Genomic DNA, 17,113 nt, shown 5'->3' on the forward strand with positions numbered 1-17,113 from the left:
GGAAAGGGGCTTGTTATGGTGGACACAGAACTAAAAGGTACCTTGCTAAAGTCTGGATCTAAGACTTTATATGCACAAGTAATCGTAGCTCAAAGTAAAAAAGGGAACAAAAATAGAACAGCTCAATGAATATATATGGAAAAAATACTCCTAATGGACAGGTTTTCTTTAAAGCTCACCTTTGAGGAAAGGATTTCCGTCTTGTTACTGAAAGGGCCAAACAAAAATACAATCTTGAAACCAACTTAATTCAACTATTTGAACGCTAAGAGAAACCACTTCATACCTTATTTGTTACTTAAGAGGCAATAGAATATTAAGCAATGAAAAAAAGTGGACCACAAAGGTAACATCCAGTTTTTGAACACTGTCTCAAGATTCAACAGATTAATTGAGTAAGGTTTCAGCCACCAAAACACAAGTTATTTCTTTCCCTCTCTGTAAATCACTATACCTTTGGTTAAATATAGTTAGCCTTGGCTATCCAAAACCCTTTGGATGTCATTTTAAGACCTTTCAGAGAAATGGTAAACTAAGCCAGAAGAATTTGAAGTCTGAGCAGATGACAGAAACCCACATCATTTGCTCCCAGATTTCATGGCCTCTGAGAGACACACTCATGTTTCCACCAGACCTGGGAACCACCTGGCTGGGAGAACCAGCTTTCTGATAACCAGGTTTCAGACAGACATCTTGCTGTAGTTTGTTTCTTGGATTTTTCTGTTCTTTTTTTTTAAATATGAAAGACTGCCATGTTATTCTCTGAAGGCCTCTGACAGTGCTAAAGCAATTTTCTACATAAATCATTGTAATGCTAACGCTGCAGTTTACAGACTCATCTTTAAAAGAAAGCCTTTACTATTTACTGCCACAGCAAGCGGAGAAAAGAAAAGTTAAGCTCTGATGACTATTCTGTCTGGGGGCATAATAAATGGAAAATTTATTCCTTGGCCCAATTCTAACAAAACTTAACATACTTGTGAAAACCATGTAAATACTTTGTACTTAAGTGAACTGAGTGTATAAAGAAAACATTTATCATAGAGGTACATGCGCATTCACATTGCAAGCATGCTGAAAGACCCCAAGTGTTTAAGCAGAACGGAGCTACTAGCAATTGCAAAGCCACGAACGTGTTTTCACTGAACATCCTTCTCTATTAATCTTTTTCTGGAAGCAAATAAGGGAAAAAAGGTCTGAGGGTTATAAATTTTGCTTGTGAGCATGTTTCTAAGCAAGGTAAGAAAGCTCTCCCTTCCTGGGCTCACAGTCTCGCTCTGTGTGCCTTTCTGAGTAAGACCATAAGCCTGTGACAGAAGATGCACAACTTAGGTACCAGCCCTGCATGGGTCCCCCACCCCCTGCCTGCAGCCCCATGCTGCCAGCACCATAACCAACGGCTGCCACCATGCGGATGCTGCACAGCCACCGCAGAGCTGCCAGCCCAGCAAGGCTCAGCGCGGGTCCCCTGGGCAAGCTCACTGCCAGGCTGGGGAAACCTGGAACTGGAGAGCAGGGCGTTGATTGGCTTGTCCCTTCATTCCCAAAGGCAACTGTAGCTTGCTTAATATTGAACCAGAATTTTTATAGTAATACAACCTAATGTTGTTTATGGTCTTTTATTAGTCCTCAAGACATCCACACATTCATAAATATGCCTGTGGCAAGGCACTCAAGAGAATACTACTGCTGCTCAGTTTCAGGTTTTCAGCCTGTTTATACACAGTCTTTAATTAGACTTTTCATCCTATTACCATAAACCCAGTTTTATTTCCCTTCTAAATAAACGTCAAGATTTGGCAGATAAGGAACATATTTCCATCTTCTTCCTTTTCAAACACAAAGCTAATGCATCTTTAAACCCTCTTTATTTAAACAAGTAAAGCTTTTGGAGCATGTGAGCTTCACATAGGGTTAACAGCAATGCAAACTTAAGATACGTAAACTGCTGTTATAAACAGAATATATTTAAAAAAAACCCACAAACTAAGTACAAGGAAGTTTAACTTCTGTCAAATTCTACTTTTATTCTTAAAGATACTAAAAATATTATTTAAATACTTAAATTTATGAGGATACCTTACTTATTAATATTGCTTTGTATTTTAATGCATTTGTCTCAACAGCAACAGCTAAGCAGCAAGACTTTTTGTCAATATTTCATCAGTGTTTCCTACAGCATGCGCAGGAACACCTTCAGAGTCAGTGCAGTCAGCCAGATAAAGCTTTTCACAGCATTTCATTTGGTTAAAAAGCTTTAGAAGCACCCCAATAATTTCTTTGGGCTGTCCATGGGTACCTAAAACCTACTCTATTATCTTAAGCTGTCATCACTGAGACACACACTTCATTTAGCTTCACAGACTCTCTCTGAACATGAGTCTAATGATCTGGATGAAGAACAATGTGAACAACAGAAGTGTGTTGGCCAAAACATATTACATGTAAACCCTTCGTTAAAAAATTCAAACTTGAAAGGAACTTGGGTAGCCAGAAGCTAACAAGAGTTACAGCAGCCGCACATTCAGCAGCCCTGCTGTACCAAGGCACTTAAGGACATGCTCAGATATGAACAGTCTTACTCAGCCCACTTACTGAAATCCCTAAAAATTTTTAAAATGTTTTGATTAATAAACAGCTTGAGCAGGGCTTCTAACAAAGTGTTCTTCCAAGTTATTTTTCAGTTAAATGCACTTAACTACCAATTCTAGCACTGGCTTAGAGGGAGGCCCCACAGTACCTTCATTTTAACAACAGTAACACACACTTTTCAAACATATTTCACCCAAGAATTATAATGCCTTCAAAACGGGAGCAAGATTTACTGCCCTTCCAGCATTTTCTAACCAAATGCCACAAAAATGCTGCTCTTGCAGAATGTCAAGGAGAAGAAAGGGCAAAAGAGCAAAATCCAGTCCGTGCTGAAGTTGGTAGCTGAGGAAGTTTGTCTACGTTGCAGTTGAGATTCCCATCTGCATTTCATTGCAGCTAGTGTGAACCCAATCAGTGCAGGTTAAATACACGTCAGAGCAATGATTATTGTGTTCTGACCTCTGTGGCCAAGTCGGACATTATACATTCCTGCTACATATTGCAGTAGTTAAGGAATCAATGCCACTTTAAAAAAAAACATGCTACACATGCCTCTATTTCTTCACATAGTGAAAACTTCTTGGTCTTTGAACAAATATTCAAGCTGTTCTGTCATTGTCCAAATAACCCCTTCATAAGGCATTAGATCAAGACTCAGAAGACCCAAGTTCAATTCATTATGATGTTATCACGTTTCCTTCAAGACCTCAGGTATGGCCACTTTGGTTCTCCTGCTCCCCTTGTATAAAATAGAGATTTTACTACTTTCCTCCTTCAAAAGGCTGCTGTGAACACACATTTAAATTTATGAAGTGTGCCTGTAAGAAACTAATGGGTCCTGTACATATACCATGCAGAAAAAATTTCCCAATTAACATATTACATCTTTTTTCCACCACCACCAGATCCAAACAAGCTACCACAGACTAATTCAATTCCCCAGGGTATGCTTCCACAACTGCTGAAATCAATTTAATATTATGGCTGCTGGCAGGTCCCAGCTTCTCCCTGTCCTACGTGCTCTCTTAAGCCTGATCCCTAAGAGAGCTGGGTCACAGGGCTGAACTAGTAGAGACTAATTCTCTTGAAAGACAGTCAATAACATTTCACCAGATTAATTGTCCAAACTGGTCCATGGGAGGCTCGGATGAGCTTCAGCAGCAGTGCATGACCACCCCACATGGCAGTGGATACAGAGTTGCTGTTGGCAAGAATGGAGCTGTTGAGTTGGCTTTACAACAACCACCCCCTCACTAGTGTTTAGCACTGTAAACAGCGTCCAGTGCTCAAGAGTTCAAGCAATCATAGTTAAAAATAAATCAGCTATTTAATATTTGCCATTATGACTGGATCCACCAACAATATTTAAAACCACCACAGATTCTTAAAGCTACTAACACTAAGCAAGATGGATGTTTCTTAAAATGCTAGAGCTGTATCATTTACAACGCAACTACACTAACATGGAGGACTGAGCCTACAACAGGCTTCGTGCTTTATCACAACAGCTCCAGATACTCACTGGCACCTCAATGGTCCTTCATTCGGTCTTGACCAACACCAATGGGAATAAGAGGTACTACTGTGGTACCCGAGTGCCTTTGCAGATCAATGATAATCACACATTCACAAAACTCTTTTTGGGAAGCGACTGCAAAGTGCATACGTGTACAGATCATTACTTGTTTAACATGGGTTAACAAATCAGCCTAAGCAGCCTGTATCAGCATGAGATGCACTGTCAGTGTGCCTTACCTGGACACTATGCTGGAGCCATTGTAGAGGTCACTAGCGTAAGACAGTGTTGCCAGGGGTCGAACAGAATTGTAGCGCGTGAACTTGGATAGACACTCCTGAAATTCATCCAGCTGGCTTGTTGTTCTGCTGTCATCTAGGGAGCGGTCACAGCATTGGAGAGGACAGAAAGAGTAAGAAGATAAACTCAACAGCAAACAAAAATCAAGATGTATGTCTTCATGTGACACTACCTCTGTTTTTCATTTCAGAAGGATTCTTGGTCAAGAACAGGTTCTCTCTCCCCTCTAGCATTCCCTGAGGGCAGCATGATCTTTCAGAGCACAAATTAAGTCTTTCCACTGCAACATCAGGTGAACCTACTGTGCTGAGAATCAGCTTCAAGATCACAAATACAGCTTTCCTGGTAGATAAGATCACTTATTTCATTCAAATTCAGAGCCCATGGGCCATATATTATTAACAGAAAACCTTAAAGCGTATCAAAATGCACTGTGAAGAACATGACTAGTATTATATGGAGGTGAACATATATTCCTTTCGCCATACTTCAGTTACAATATGCCTATATTTGGTGTGAATTACATTGGAAATACTTTCAGTAAAAAATATTTTCCTTGTCACTCCAAAAGCAGAGCTGAGGGAGAGTTGTTTCAGGGTTGGAGAACAAAGCATGAAACCAGAAGACTCCCTGCACTGTAAGTTTTGTGAAAACTGTGACCTTCAGCAGACAAGGTGAAATTGAGCTAGCTTGAATTATGATGATAAATTTCTGTGAGAAATGGAACAGTTTACTATAAAAGTTAAAATTAAATTGCGGTGTAGATAGCTGAAGTCATTCCTCAATTCCTCAGAAGTTCCCTTTTTTCCCCCCAGTATGAACAGAATTTTATGTAGACCATTTTAAAATATAGTATTTCCTAAATAAGGAAAAATTCCTAATTTATGGAGATACCATATGGGCAAGCCAGCCTTCCTCACATGATTGCACATCTACAGTCAAACATTATATAGAGCCTTCATGCTTTGTAACAATCTCCAGAATTTGCAGCAGTTCTCCCATTCCTCCTCTAACATTCCCACGTTTGCTTTGTCTTTTTGCACCAGTGCAACGTAAGGGAACTCCAGGTACGGCTGCTCTCACATCACTAACACACAGAACCTCGGTTTACAGGTAATCCTGTTTACTAAAAACATTACTGCACACCTTGCCTCCTGTTAAACCACAGCATCCACTGCAGCAGCAGAGAAGCCATACACACTACTTACACAGCTGAGATCAAATTCCACCCACTAGTTAAGTTATCCTTATCTGTTTCTTATGCTGCTTGTAAGGAAAAAGCTCCACATATTAGAAAGCTTTGGAAATATTGGGGTGAAAAAATTAGAAGGTTGATCTATAAAAGCAAAATACAGTTGTAGTTTCTTTGTGGGAGAAAACAGAGAGAATAATAACTTTCTGCACTCTGGTAATTCCTTGCCATCAGAAATTATTATGTTGCTCTACACTTGTAAGACATTTTGAAGTGTCCCTTATATGCTATTTAATGTTTGATCATATTAAGGAACAGTAAAGACTAGTAATTAGCATGTTTAAGAGTACTGGCATATATATTACCTATGTCAGATGGATCAAAAGGGGCAAAATGAATGAAGTACTGCTCCAAATTAAAGTCATCAGCACCTGACCACTACAGGAAAGAGCTCAAGAAGCCACATGCAAACACCAGTGTTCTTCAAAGACTGTTTTCCCCTTCAGCACTTTGATAGAAACAAATAGCTTCTATTCTTCCATTTATTTCCCTCATTTAGGGATCAAGCACACAGTCATCCTACAATTTATTCTGTTTCTCTGCCTGGAAAACCAAATGTTATTTCAAGACATTTTCCCCATCAAGGTGCAAGGCCATTTCATAATTACAGTTATATTTTGTCTCCACCCCCTACTAGAACAGTCATAGTCACTTCTTGCAAAAAGCTTTAAATCCATATTAAATCCTATTTAAAATGTGTCAAAAAGCAGGTATGACTTAAGAGAAGAAAAACCAATCAAGTATCACAGGTTATCCCTTATTTAGGAAAAACCTGCACTTGCAAATCCTCTACTCCTGGTGTGGCTGACATATGAATACAAAAATAGTTTCACCACATTCATATTTATAGTTCCAATTATGAAGAACAATGTATTCTAGCAGGGAATGCTGGGAAGAGCCCCATTTATTATCCTTGGTTAACAAGTAGTATTTTAACATAAACACAGTTACGCATCACCAAGTTGACACCACATGAAAACATTTCAGTGTGATCTGTGAAGTACTGTATTCTGCAAAGCACTTGCTAGCACTTCACAGGAAACTGGCTGGTCACATACAACCAACTTCTCCAATCTTCCAGCTACTGAAGCATCCTTTAAATGTGCTGCATTCCTTGTTAAAATTATTTTGCTGACCTGAGTCAGTCACTGCTCCAAAGTAGGTAGAAGATGTAGACATATCTAAGAGTGAGCTCCCCTAAGACACACTGCAGCTTTTACACTTAAAGCCAACTTTTTTTAAATTTAAATAACTAAGCATAATTTTTATTTATTTATTTCCAAGTGAATAAAACAAACTAAATTCATGGAGAAGAAAAAGCCAGAGTTTCTACCCCAACTCTGTTGCTGATCTGTGTCCTGGGAAGTTAGTCCTTGTCTTCCAAGGCTAAAAGTAAAGATATTCTGCTGCAGCAACCTCTGCCTGGTTCCTTCTTGACCCTTGGAGGTTTCTCCTACCCCAAGGGCCAGCTGCTCTCCGCTCCTTGCTGCGGTCTGTCACTCTTCATATAAGCTGCAGCTCACAGCTTGGCACTGCAAATCTCTTGCCTGCCACAGCCCATTGCCTGAAACTTTTTCCCCACCACAAAGCTGGTTTCTTCCCCAGAGGGGCCACAGAGCAACCCTCCTCACCCTTAAGACATATTCATTTGACCTGCTTGTTTCTTAAGAGAATCTTGTCATGCAATTAAGAACAATCCATCCACCAGGTAACAATTACTGTAGCTGCTGTCACAGTGTTACTAAATTATGAATGAGGCAATCTAGGCAATTGTGAAAACAGGTTCTAACTCTACAAAACAACCCTTAAATCTAAGGTGTGGCCCATGGGACAACACTGCTGCACACTCAGCTTCTATACTCCAAGCCATTTGTTAACAAAGACTCAATCTAGACAACATAAAGGATAACCTCCAAATGTTCTATTGCATGCTAAATACAGGAGAATTTATCAATTTACATTTATACCTCTGTAGTATTTCAATAGCAGTGTTTTTAACTCCTGTGTTTATACCACATCTAGCAGAACGACAACCTAACCACTGCTTTCAAACATTTGCATCTTTAGAAGGAGCAGTGAAATTGTTTATTGTGGGTTATGCCCTTCACAGTACAGCATTACAAAGTAATACACATGCCCCTCTGAAGGGACAGGATTAAATTTTCTAAATTTAGCAACTTCAAAGATTGGTCAAGAAAAGCAAAACAGGATGATTTGAGTAACACAATTATTTCCCATGCAGGGAAGAAGTGAAAGCTACTCTCAAGAGTGAGTCTTTCCTGAGGACTAGGCACTGTAAGAGGTAACTGATGTCAGAAGCTAAACACCATGCAAGAGGAACTCACCTGAGACACGTGTCATCCTGGTAGAAAAATAGCACTGCTCTAGGTCCTCAAAATGAGCTGTGAGCCGCTTGCGTCGTGAGGCTAGAGTGCTGTTATACCACGGCTGCTTTTTGGTCTGAATGGAGGAGAGAGAGAACACTTCAGAAAGGTAAAGCCAGGCCTAGGTTTCATTTTAATAAGTTTTACTAAATTATAAACAATTTATAGGTGTGAAGGGTAAAAGTGACAATAAATTAAGATCTTGCCACTGTCAACAGTTACTTTTAGGGTCCTATGTTGTACCCTTTTACTTGACAAACAAAAGCTGCTTTTTAGACAGTTTTGTTTCCTTAACCCTTGCAAATTTACTGATTACAGCCTCACAGGACCGACAGCAGCAACCCTTGGGGAGTCACATCTTGTATACATAGACAGCAGGGGCCAAAGATACCGGGCTTCCAGCTCCACAAATCAACAGACTGTACAACAAATACTTCCTAGATCCCTGGCAGACAGCTTATTAAAAAGAAAAGGAGATGTTTATTTTAGAGAGTTAGTTACTGAATTATTTCTTTTGAAGCAACTCACTAACTCTGTAAAGCTAAGCAAATAAGGATAGAAGCAGAAGACACCATGAAGTTCAAAGGTTAATTGAAAAGAAGTCCATGAAACTCATCATTAAAGCCATTCCCCAACCTACCCAAGCAGTAATAGTGAGAGATAGAGGCAACAAATTGAAACTATGTAAGCTCTCCGCCTGAAGCAAACAGAAGATACAGTGGTTCTCATTTTAATCATTAGTAAGGAAAAGGAACCAATTCCTCCACTGCACAAGAAGCATGAAGAGCACCTTGCTTTATTTTGTATTTAAGTCTCCCATATGACATACTCAAAGCTAATGGGGAAATTAAAAGATTTGAGAACCACCAAGCTCCCTAATGAGCAGCATCCCTGACAGCCTACAAGGTCCATAATGCCACTCAGTGGCACCAACAAAACCTCTTCTGCACACAACTCCCCCTCCTTCTACACAGGAGAACAGATTGCCCTCATTACAGTCATCAAGCAAGCCAACAAGAACAAACTAAGTTCAGAGCCCACTCCAATTCTGTTCATACCTGTACAAACAGTAATTTAACATTTTTTGGGGAAAAAAGCAAGCCCTAAGCAATGAAACCTCCAGACACTGCTTCCCACATGAGGCCTCATTGACATCTTGACTCACATGTGCATGTTGACAGCACCTATGGTCTACACAGCTTGTTTAATCTCAAGAACTCCAATCTCAACACACAACTAGAACACTGGAAAGTACTCCTACCTCAATACCTTTTAACTACAGTTTTGTAAAACTTCACAGCTTTAAGAAATACTTAATGGAATACTAAATAGAACTTTTATAGCAGCTTCCTATTAATTTTGTATGCCAGCCTGCAAGGGCTCCAGCCTCTCTCGGGACATTCAGAGTGATTAGGGCTCAAGACAACTTCAAGCATTGAAGAGCAATCACTTCAGTCTCAAGATGGGCTGCCTGTGACATGATGAACAACATAACCCAAGTCTGATCTGCCAGATGAGCTCAGTCCACACTAAGGTGGAATCAATCATGGTAAGTATCTGCCTGCTGTCCAATACACCTGCTGGGTCTGTAGAGGAAGGTCCCCCAAAGCAGGTCTCAGGCTGGCACATGTGACCCAGCTGTGCTGGGAATCAATCTGCATTAACTCATCTTCATCAGATACTCCCAGCTAAGCATTTTAAACTGCTTATGTTCTACCAAAACATTTACTGAGTTTCTATGAAGCCTGTTCCCTGGCTACTTGTTAAGCAATGCTGGGAAACAGGAGGGGAAAAAAGGGAAGAAAAAAAAAGAGAAAACATACCCAAGCAATTTTTATTCAACTACTAAAACTACTATGGTTCTCCTAGCTGAGGACATTAGTTAGGACTGCTCTGCTATCAACACTGATTTCACTGTCTCAGCTCCATTAGGTGCTCTGAAGAGTCCTCCAACAACTATGGAAGAGCTTCACAGCTACAAACAAGCTCCTTAGTTCTAGCAGAAAAGGTATGGCCACTAAATACTACCTGCAGAATTTCCTAGGGCCTACGTGACTTGTCCACTGTTTAATTCTGAAGCTCAGCTTCTGGAAGAAAACTGTCCTGTAGCTTTGAAATATATAAATTCTTCCCTAAGAACATGTTAGTAAACAATGCACAAAGTAATTATCTTAAGCAAGCTATGCTGTCCATCCTAGCACAGCTTCTTACCACCAGCAGTGCCCAGTCTATGATTTGTGCCATGACAATTAGAAAAAGAAACACAATTGAATTTATATTCCTAAAACTACTTTTATGGCAAAGCCTTGCTGAAATTAGACTACCTTTGAATTAAGTGTTTAAGTTAAAGATTCCTCTTTTATCTCGCCATCCAAACATACAGTAAAGTTTAATTTGGAAATTTGCACTAGAGAGTATAGATCTTGCACTCTCGAGGACAAAAAAATGCATCTGAGGACAAAAAAAGATTATTCTCACACAAATAAAGCTGTCTTACAGAATGACTAGAAAAACTAGGCTGTTTGTTTTGTGCACTTACCAGCAGTACAGTTATGCTATTAGTTTTGTCTTTGAAATAGGAAGAAAAGTACTGAGACAAGCAGTGTCAGTGGAGAACACACACACTACTGTTATCACAGCCCCGAACATAAGATCTCCACCCACATTTCACTTGCCCTCTGAAGCAGAGTAGAGCTACAATTCTTTGTTCAAGCAAAGATCTCCCAGACCACAGTAGCAGAAGCAACAAGCATTTTTCCACAGATTAATAGAGGGAAATTTCTAATTATCAATTAGTTATACTGCTACAAACCCAAAAACCTGCATGCATGCACATGAGCCCAAAATTCAGGGTTTTTTTTCTTTATATCAGATACTCCATCAAACAAGATCCAACAGCACTTCTGTTAGTTTACCAATTTGATATTGCTGTGTGCCATAGATGGTCCACCACCACCAGAGAGCACCAAAGGTCACAAGCTGGCACATAACCAACAGTCCATCTGTCTAAATCAAAACTGTTTAACCTTTTTGAAGTTGTGAGCTGGTTATCAGTGTCATCTTCCCAGCCCAGCTGAATCACTCTAAGCTGTAAGACTACAGCAGTGCTGTTTGGCAGGCAGCCTCCAAACTGATCTACAGGGCCTGCTAAATGCCAAATAGCTTCACTGTATATGCAACTTTTTTACCCTCTATGTGAATTTATAATACAGTTCGTAAGGCCCTAAACAAGGACAAGCTATATGTTTGGAGAATGAATGTTTCTTGTTTTGAAAGACAAGCTTGATCCAAAGCTATTTAAGTCAATGCAAATGGCCAGGGATTTACCTCCCTTCCCAAATGCTGCCCATCTGGGAGAAGAGATGAAGAGCAAAAAATATCCCCTCTTCCCTGGAAGAGTCAGCTTTGGGAATAAAGTCAGATGTCTAAATGCATTACACCATATTTCTTTGATGGCATCAGCATGGGCACTTGCAATTCTGCACAGTCATTCCTACAGCTGCAGACTTGGCTCCAGTTTACCCACCAAGCCAGTTAAAAGCATTTACAAGACTCGAGTTGACCAGTACCCTGGAGACAGACTGAGTAGTTGTACCTAATATCTCTGCCCACTCTCCACATTCACTCTCCCATCCTCCCTGTACAGACACATGTATTACCTTACCTGAGAGCTGCCACTGAAGCCTGGAGGCTGGCTATACTCCGTGGAGTCAATAATACTACTGCAAAAGCAAAAGAAGTAATCTGGTTAAATCACTGTACAACCATCCTTTATAATTTTTAACCTCTTTGTTATTCCCCCCTTCACATCCTGGAGCACACTTGCCTTTGAAGTTAATTTTACAGACAGGGAACACAGGGTTATTTTTTGTTTGGGGGTTTGGGAGGGGGTTTTTGGCAGGGAGGGTTTGGTGTTTTTTTAACTAAAGGGATCTCCTAGAGCAGAATGCTGTCACGTACAATTATGTGTAGTTCAATCTAATAATTTCTAGTTAGAATACAAAAGCATATCTTTTGTATTAAATATGCAGGATAAGCCATTCTGGAAGTAACATGCTATATTGGTTTTCAGTTCCTTTAAAGAAAAAAAAATAAGTTTAATACCATGGCATTTGAAAGAGCACTGTGAAGAAAAAAGCTAGAGAAATCAGCTTAAGGCAGACACTAGTATTTACATGAAGACACACAAAACAGACACAAGTTATGAAAAACAGAAATAAAGAAATACCAACAGCCAGGATTACTATTATCAGAAAATTCTACGCTATGAGATATATATGTGTGTGTAATGCAGCTATATATAGCTACATAGTATCTATAATGACAACACATACCTTAAGTAACTGTTCTCAAAACATAGCATAGATGCAAACTCAAGAGATTTAACTTTCAAAACTGCAAAAGGATCTACTGACATAAGCAGAAAACAGGTGGTTGGGTATTCTTGCACATATGGGTAAAATACTTAGCTCTTACAAAAACACCAGACCCAGATTAAAGCACCCTTATCACTCAAAAATTTAAAATACTTTTACAACAAGTAAAGGTTAGTACACAAGAACACCATTTTATTAATTACAGAGAACACGTTACAAACATTGCCACGATTTGATTCTAAAAATCTTTGTAATTCACTTGCTTCTGCTATGTCATTTGGCTTGGAGAGAAAAGAAACTAGCTGGGTTTATTATTCCGAGTCTTATGAGGTGACCTTAGATTTAAGCATTGCTTGGGAAAGCTGAATGTTTCTTTAAAAAGCTGCCAGAACATGGCTATAGGCCCTGGTTTTGTAAGAGATTATTGATGTTTATGTAACACCCAGAACAATGCATAGACTTGACATTATTGGTCATAAAACAAATGGTTTGGCTGAAGTGCTGGTCAGGGCACCCCTAAGTCCAGGAGGATGAAACAGGGGTATTAGTGCTTAGTTGTTTCTCTGGATGTTTTAAAGCTCCCCTGGAAGTGGAGGTAAGTAGAAACAGAAGATGAGAGACGATTCTGAAGTCTCATTAGTGGTTAACTTGCAAGATGCGATTGACTGGGCTTCTGTTACAGGCAAGACAAAAGCTACAAACCAAGAAAATCTGAAGGATAAAAATCATTATTTGCTGCCAGCTATTGCAAGGGAGAAAACAGCAGAGCTGTTTCAGGCATGGTTGGGGACAATGAACCTTAAATTAGAATGTGGACACGTGAAATAATGAAACACATACAGCAGATCCTGCCAGGAACAGCATGTATAAGATGTTCAACTGGAAAGCAATGAAAAAACACTCCACTCTGAGACAGGTATAGCGGCAATTAACAGCAAAACACACAGAATTAGAGCGTCTGGTCTCGTTTTGCTGCAGGTTGTCTGGTGATATAAAGCCTTCAAGAGTGCAGACGTCATCTTCCTAACCAGAATACAAATTCAAAGTAATTTCTGTGTGGTGCCTGTAGCTGAATTAACCCAGCATACACTTGAACATTTTTCCTTTTAAAAACAGGAAGCAAATTATCAGAAAAATTACAGCCAAGTTCTTTTTAAAAGCTGTAACATTAGGTTCACCTAGGAAATTCAGCTACACTAACACGACATCTTTAAAAACCTGGAACAACAACAACAAAACCACAGCAACCTGCAAACTATAAATACCATTTGTTAAACCCTTACAGGGTGGGAGGGGGTAATCAGAACAAATGGAGGGGAAGGAGATCAGGATTTCGATAAGCGAATCAGAGTTACCACGCAACTCATTCTTAGATCAGAATCTTTCCCCAGAAACTCATTTTAGAGCAATAGTTCGTTGTTTGCTATTACTGCCAGAATATGTAGTCACAGAGAAGTTGCTTATTTGTACCTCCTGTTTGCACCATTTACTGGTAGCAAAAATAGCATGCGTGCCTGTTCAGAAAAACCCTACATAGAACTATTTGTTCTTTTCCCTTATTCTTCTCCTCTTGTTTGCTCTCTATTAGTACACAAGCCCAGCTATCTGCAATGCTGCAAACAAGCGCTGTGCTATTACCCAATTTAATATTTCATCATACCCTGTACAAGTATAAGAAAACACGTGTTTCTTGAAACCAAGAACGTATTGAACATGATAGCAGTACTTGGGTTTTTTGCTAAAGAACTTATGAAGGAAGATGGGGGAGGCATAGCAATTTCACATTTTGAGGATGTTAAGAGGGTGGGGGGAAAAAAGCTACAAACAGTGAGAAGAAACAGAGAATTAGTGAAGCAAGCCTATGATTTAGAGGAAGTACATGAATAAGGGCAAATCACCAGAGACCAGATAAAACCAAATCCCAAAGAACTCGATTTTCTTGAACTTTAAATTCACAGGCTAAAGAGATTTTCTTCATCTCAGCATGGGCCTGTGATAACCTTGTACTATTTATAAGACACATTGGTAGAATTTTATACAATTATATTTCATTAGCAGAGTGTTAAGCATGTTAACAAGTTACATTCCAATTTAAATATACCATTTTCATTCCCTGATAAGTTAAGAAGTCTCTGCAAGTTTAATAACATTTTAACATGGAAGTGAAGCCATCTCAAACTATATTTGTATTTCATTCTTACTGGTTCACAGCATCTCTAAAATGCACTTTGGAGATTAAATTTCAGTTAACGTAGAGCTAAAAAAAAATATCGGTGTATTTTAAAAGCTTCTGTCCTTGTTCTGCTACATTCTTCCCAAGTAGGAATCAAAGTTACCATTGAGATACTCTCCAAAATTTTAATTTACTGTTGGTAAGAAAATGAATTTCAAGTGGTAGACCTTTCTGGAATCTGAGTGCTGGTAATTCCAACTAATTCGATTACTTGAATTACACAAAACCAGGATAGGGCAGGAACAGAAGTTACAAGAGTCCAGCAACAACCAATGACTGTTCAGACACTTCCTTCACATACCATCTTCTCTTTGACCACTAAAACTACCTCTTAACACAGGAATGTAATTGAGAAACAGAAAAGGAGTCTTCAAGCCAAGAGAAAGAGGCAACCCCACATACCCTAGAAAACCCCTAAACATCCTATTATATCACACCCTTGGCATGTTGTCCCAGAGGAAAAACCCAAAAGCTGAAGACACAGCCAAGGTGCAACTAGACATGTAAAAGATTATCAAACAAGAGAAAAAGCCCGTGGTCTCTCCACCTGCCATAATCCAACACACTGCCATCTCCCAGCAGACCTCAGGTTAAGCTCATCAATCCAAAACCACTAAAATATTTTGGATACCATCTTATGTCTTCAAAAGCAAGAACTAAGAATGATTGACCCTAGGACATGAAATAAACAGGCATAGAGGAATAATAAGAAACTCTCAGCCGTATGAAACCAGTGTAGGCCTCACACAGCAGATTCCCCTGCCCCCCACAACTCTTTCACCAAACCTCTGGGGCTTAAAATGTTATTCCAGCTTCCAACAACAGCCAAAAGTTCTTTGAGAACATGTTTGTTAGCTTGGCTCAAGTAAGAAAGATACATTTCTCTTCATAAGTACACCCTTCTGTTGAAAAAAAAAAAAAAGAAACAGAAAGGTTTCTAGGCCTGACAGCATTCAACATGTTAACAACTTCAGCCCAACCAATACCCATTCTCCCCAAGCAGCAGTACCATGAAGCAAGTGAGCAGCAATCTATTTAATAGCCAATAACAAAAACTAGTAGAACCTGACAAAAATATCATCAGCTTCACATACCTGTTGCTTGGCAAAACAATAGCCTGCATCAAAAATGCACCTGCACCCAAAAATTAGGCAAGCAGGGAAGGGCAGAATACCACTGTTCCCATCCATCTTGACCATATACCTGTCCTTTCCCTCAGGGGCAACCAGAGCTTCACAGAAATATGAGATTCTAGTCTGTGCCCAGAAATAGCATTCTGGTAAGAATTCCCAGGCAATATTGCTAGGCTCCTTATCAGAGCACTGTATCTAAACCTCTGTAGGGGAGGAAATCTGATCTTTTTTACTTACTTACTCTGGGCTATTGGGTCTTGAGCTACTAATTGTAGAAAAGGTGCCAGTACAATTTTATAACAGAAATGACAGTTTAGAGAGCTCTGCCATTAGGAAAATACACTGGAAAGAGGTAGGAGAGATGATCGTTTAATAACATAACTTGGCCCTGTGAAATCAGAGATTTCTTACAACCAGAAAATACTGCTATAAAGAAGTAGAGCACTTCAAACCCTGGCACATGCAACTTGGACACAAGAAGCATCTGCAATTTTATCAAGAAACCAGACTACACAGTATTCAGACAAATACACAATGAAAATAGGTTATTAGAAAGGCATTTCATTAAATCAAAACAGACAGCAGATAAACAGAATCAATAGGCTGTATATTTTAAATTTTGATCCTGGAAGCCCATACCTTTAGCCCTTCACGCTGAGTGGGGAAACTAGAGAACACCAATATACAAAATTAACCCCTTTCATACGCCAAGCAGAACTGCATAACATTCAGAAGAGGCAGCATGTATTTAACAGTAATATTTCTTATCATAAAGACTTATGACTCAAGTTAAGTAATCCACTCTACATTTAAAGTGATCAGCTTTCCACAGCATCTGGTTTAGAGTAGACTTTTCATCCAACTGCAGACTCATATGGCTTTTTTCCCCACTACTTTGTTCAAAGTTTATGCCGATCAAGAACAGAACAGGAAAATACTGTATCACATTCAAAAAACTAGTTTTGCTTGTGTTTTGGGCATGGCACGGAGAGGACTAGCAAATATGGTGCAATATGTACAACTTTAAATATCAAGTTCTGAGTTGCAAGCTCCATACCTGTGTGAAGGTGAGGGAGCCTCAAACTGCGGCACCGTACTGTCCTCACTGACTGGGGAGTACAAGCCACTCATTTCCTGAAACAGAAAGCCACGTTATAGCAAAGGTGACAAAACATGAATAGTAGGCACTGTCTGATATATAATGTTCACATAGTAATTTTTTCTTTTTCTAAGGAGATAGACAACTGTATCTACATTTATTCAACCCTTACCTAGAAGTCTTTACTATACCTAAAAAAAACCACATTGGTTATCTTTGGGTTGGTTT

General features: G+C 39.4%; 1 protein-coding gene across 9 annotated transcripts in view; it reads right to left on the bottom strand.

Moving 5' to 3' along the window:
* The window catches only part of COP1 (COP1 E3 ubiquitin ligase), a 131,033-nt gene that overhangs the window by 85,230 nt on the left and 28,690 nt on the right, over positions 1-17,113 (bottom strand). For all 9 annotated transcript variants that reach the window (XM_075096844.1, XM_075096843.1, XM_075096840.1 and 6 more), the window contains 4 exons: positions 16,844-16,920; positions 11,709-11,766; positions 8,006-8,120; positions 4,348-4,483 (listed from right to left, as the gene is read on the bottom strand). In XM_075096844.1, coding sequence (XP_074952945.1) covers positions 4,348-4,483; positions 8,006-8,120; positions 11,709-11,766; positions 16,844-16,920 — 386 coding nt within the window. The remainder of the gene's footprint in view (positions 1-4,347; positions 4,484-8,005; positions 8,121-11,708; positions 11,767-16,843; positions 16,921-17,113) is intronic.

Source organism: Phalacrocorax aristotelis, chromosome 6 (assembly GCF_949628215.1).
Source record: "Phalacrocorax aristotelis chromosome 6, bGulAri2.1, whole genome shotgun sequence".
Lineage (NCBI taxonomy): Eukaryota > Metazoa > Chordata > Aves > Suliformes > Phalacrocoracidae > Phalacrocorax > Phalacrocorax aristotelis.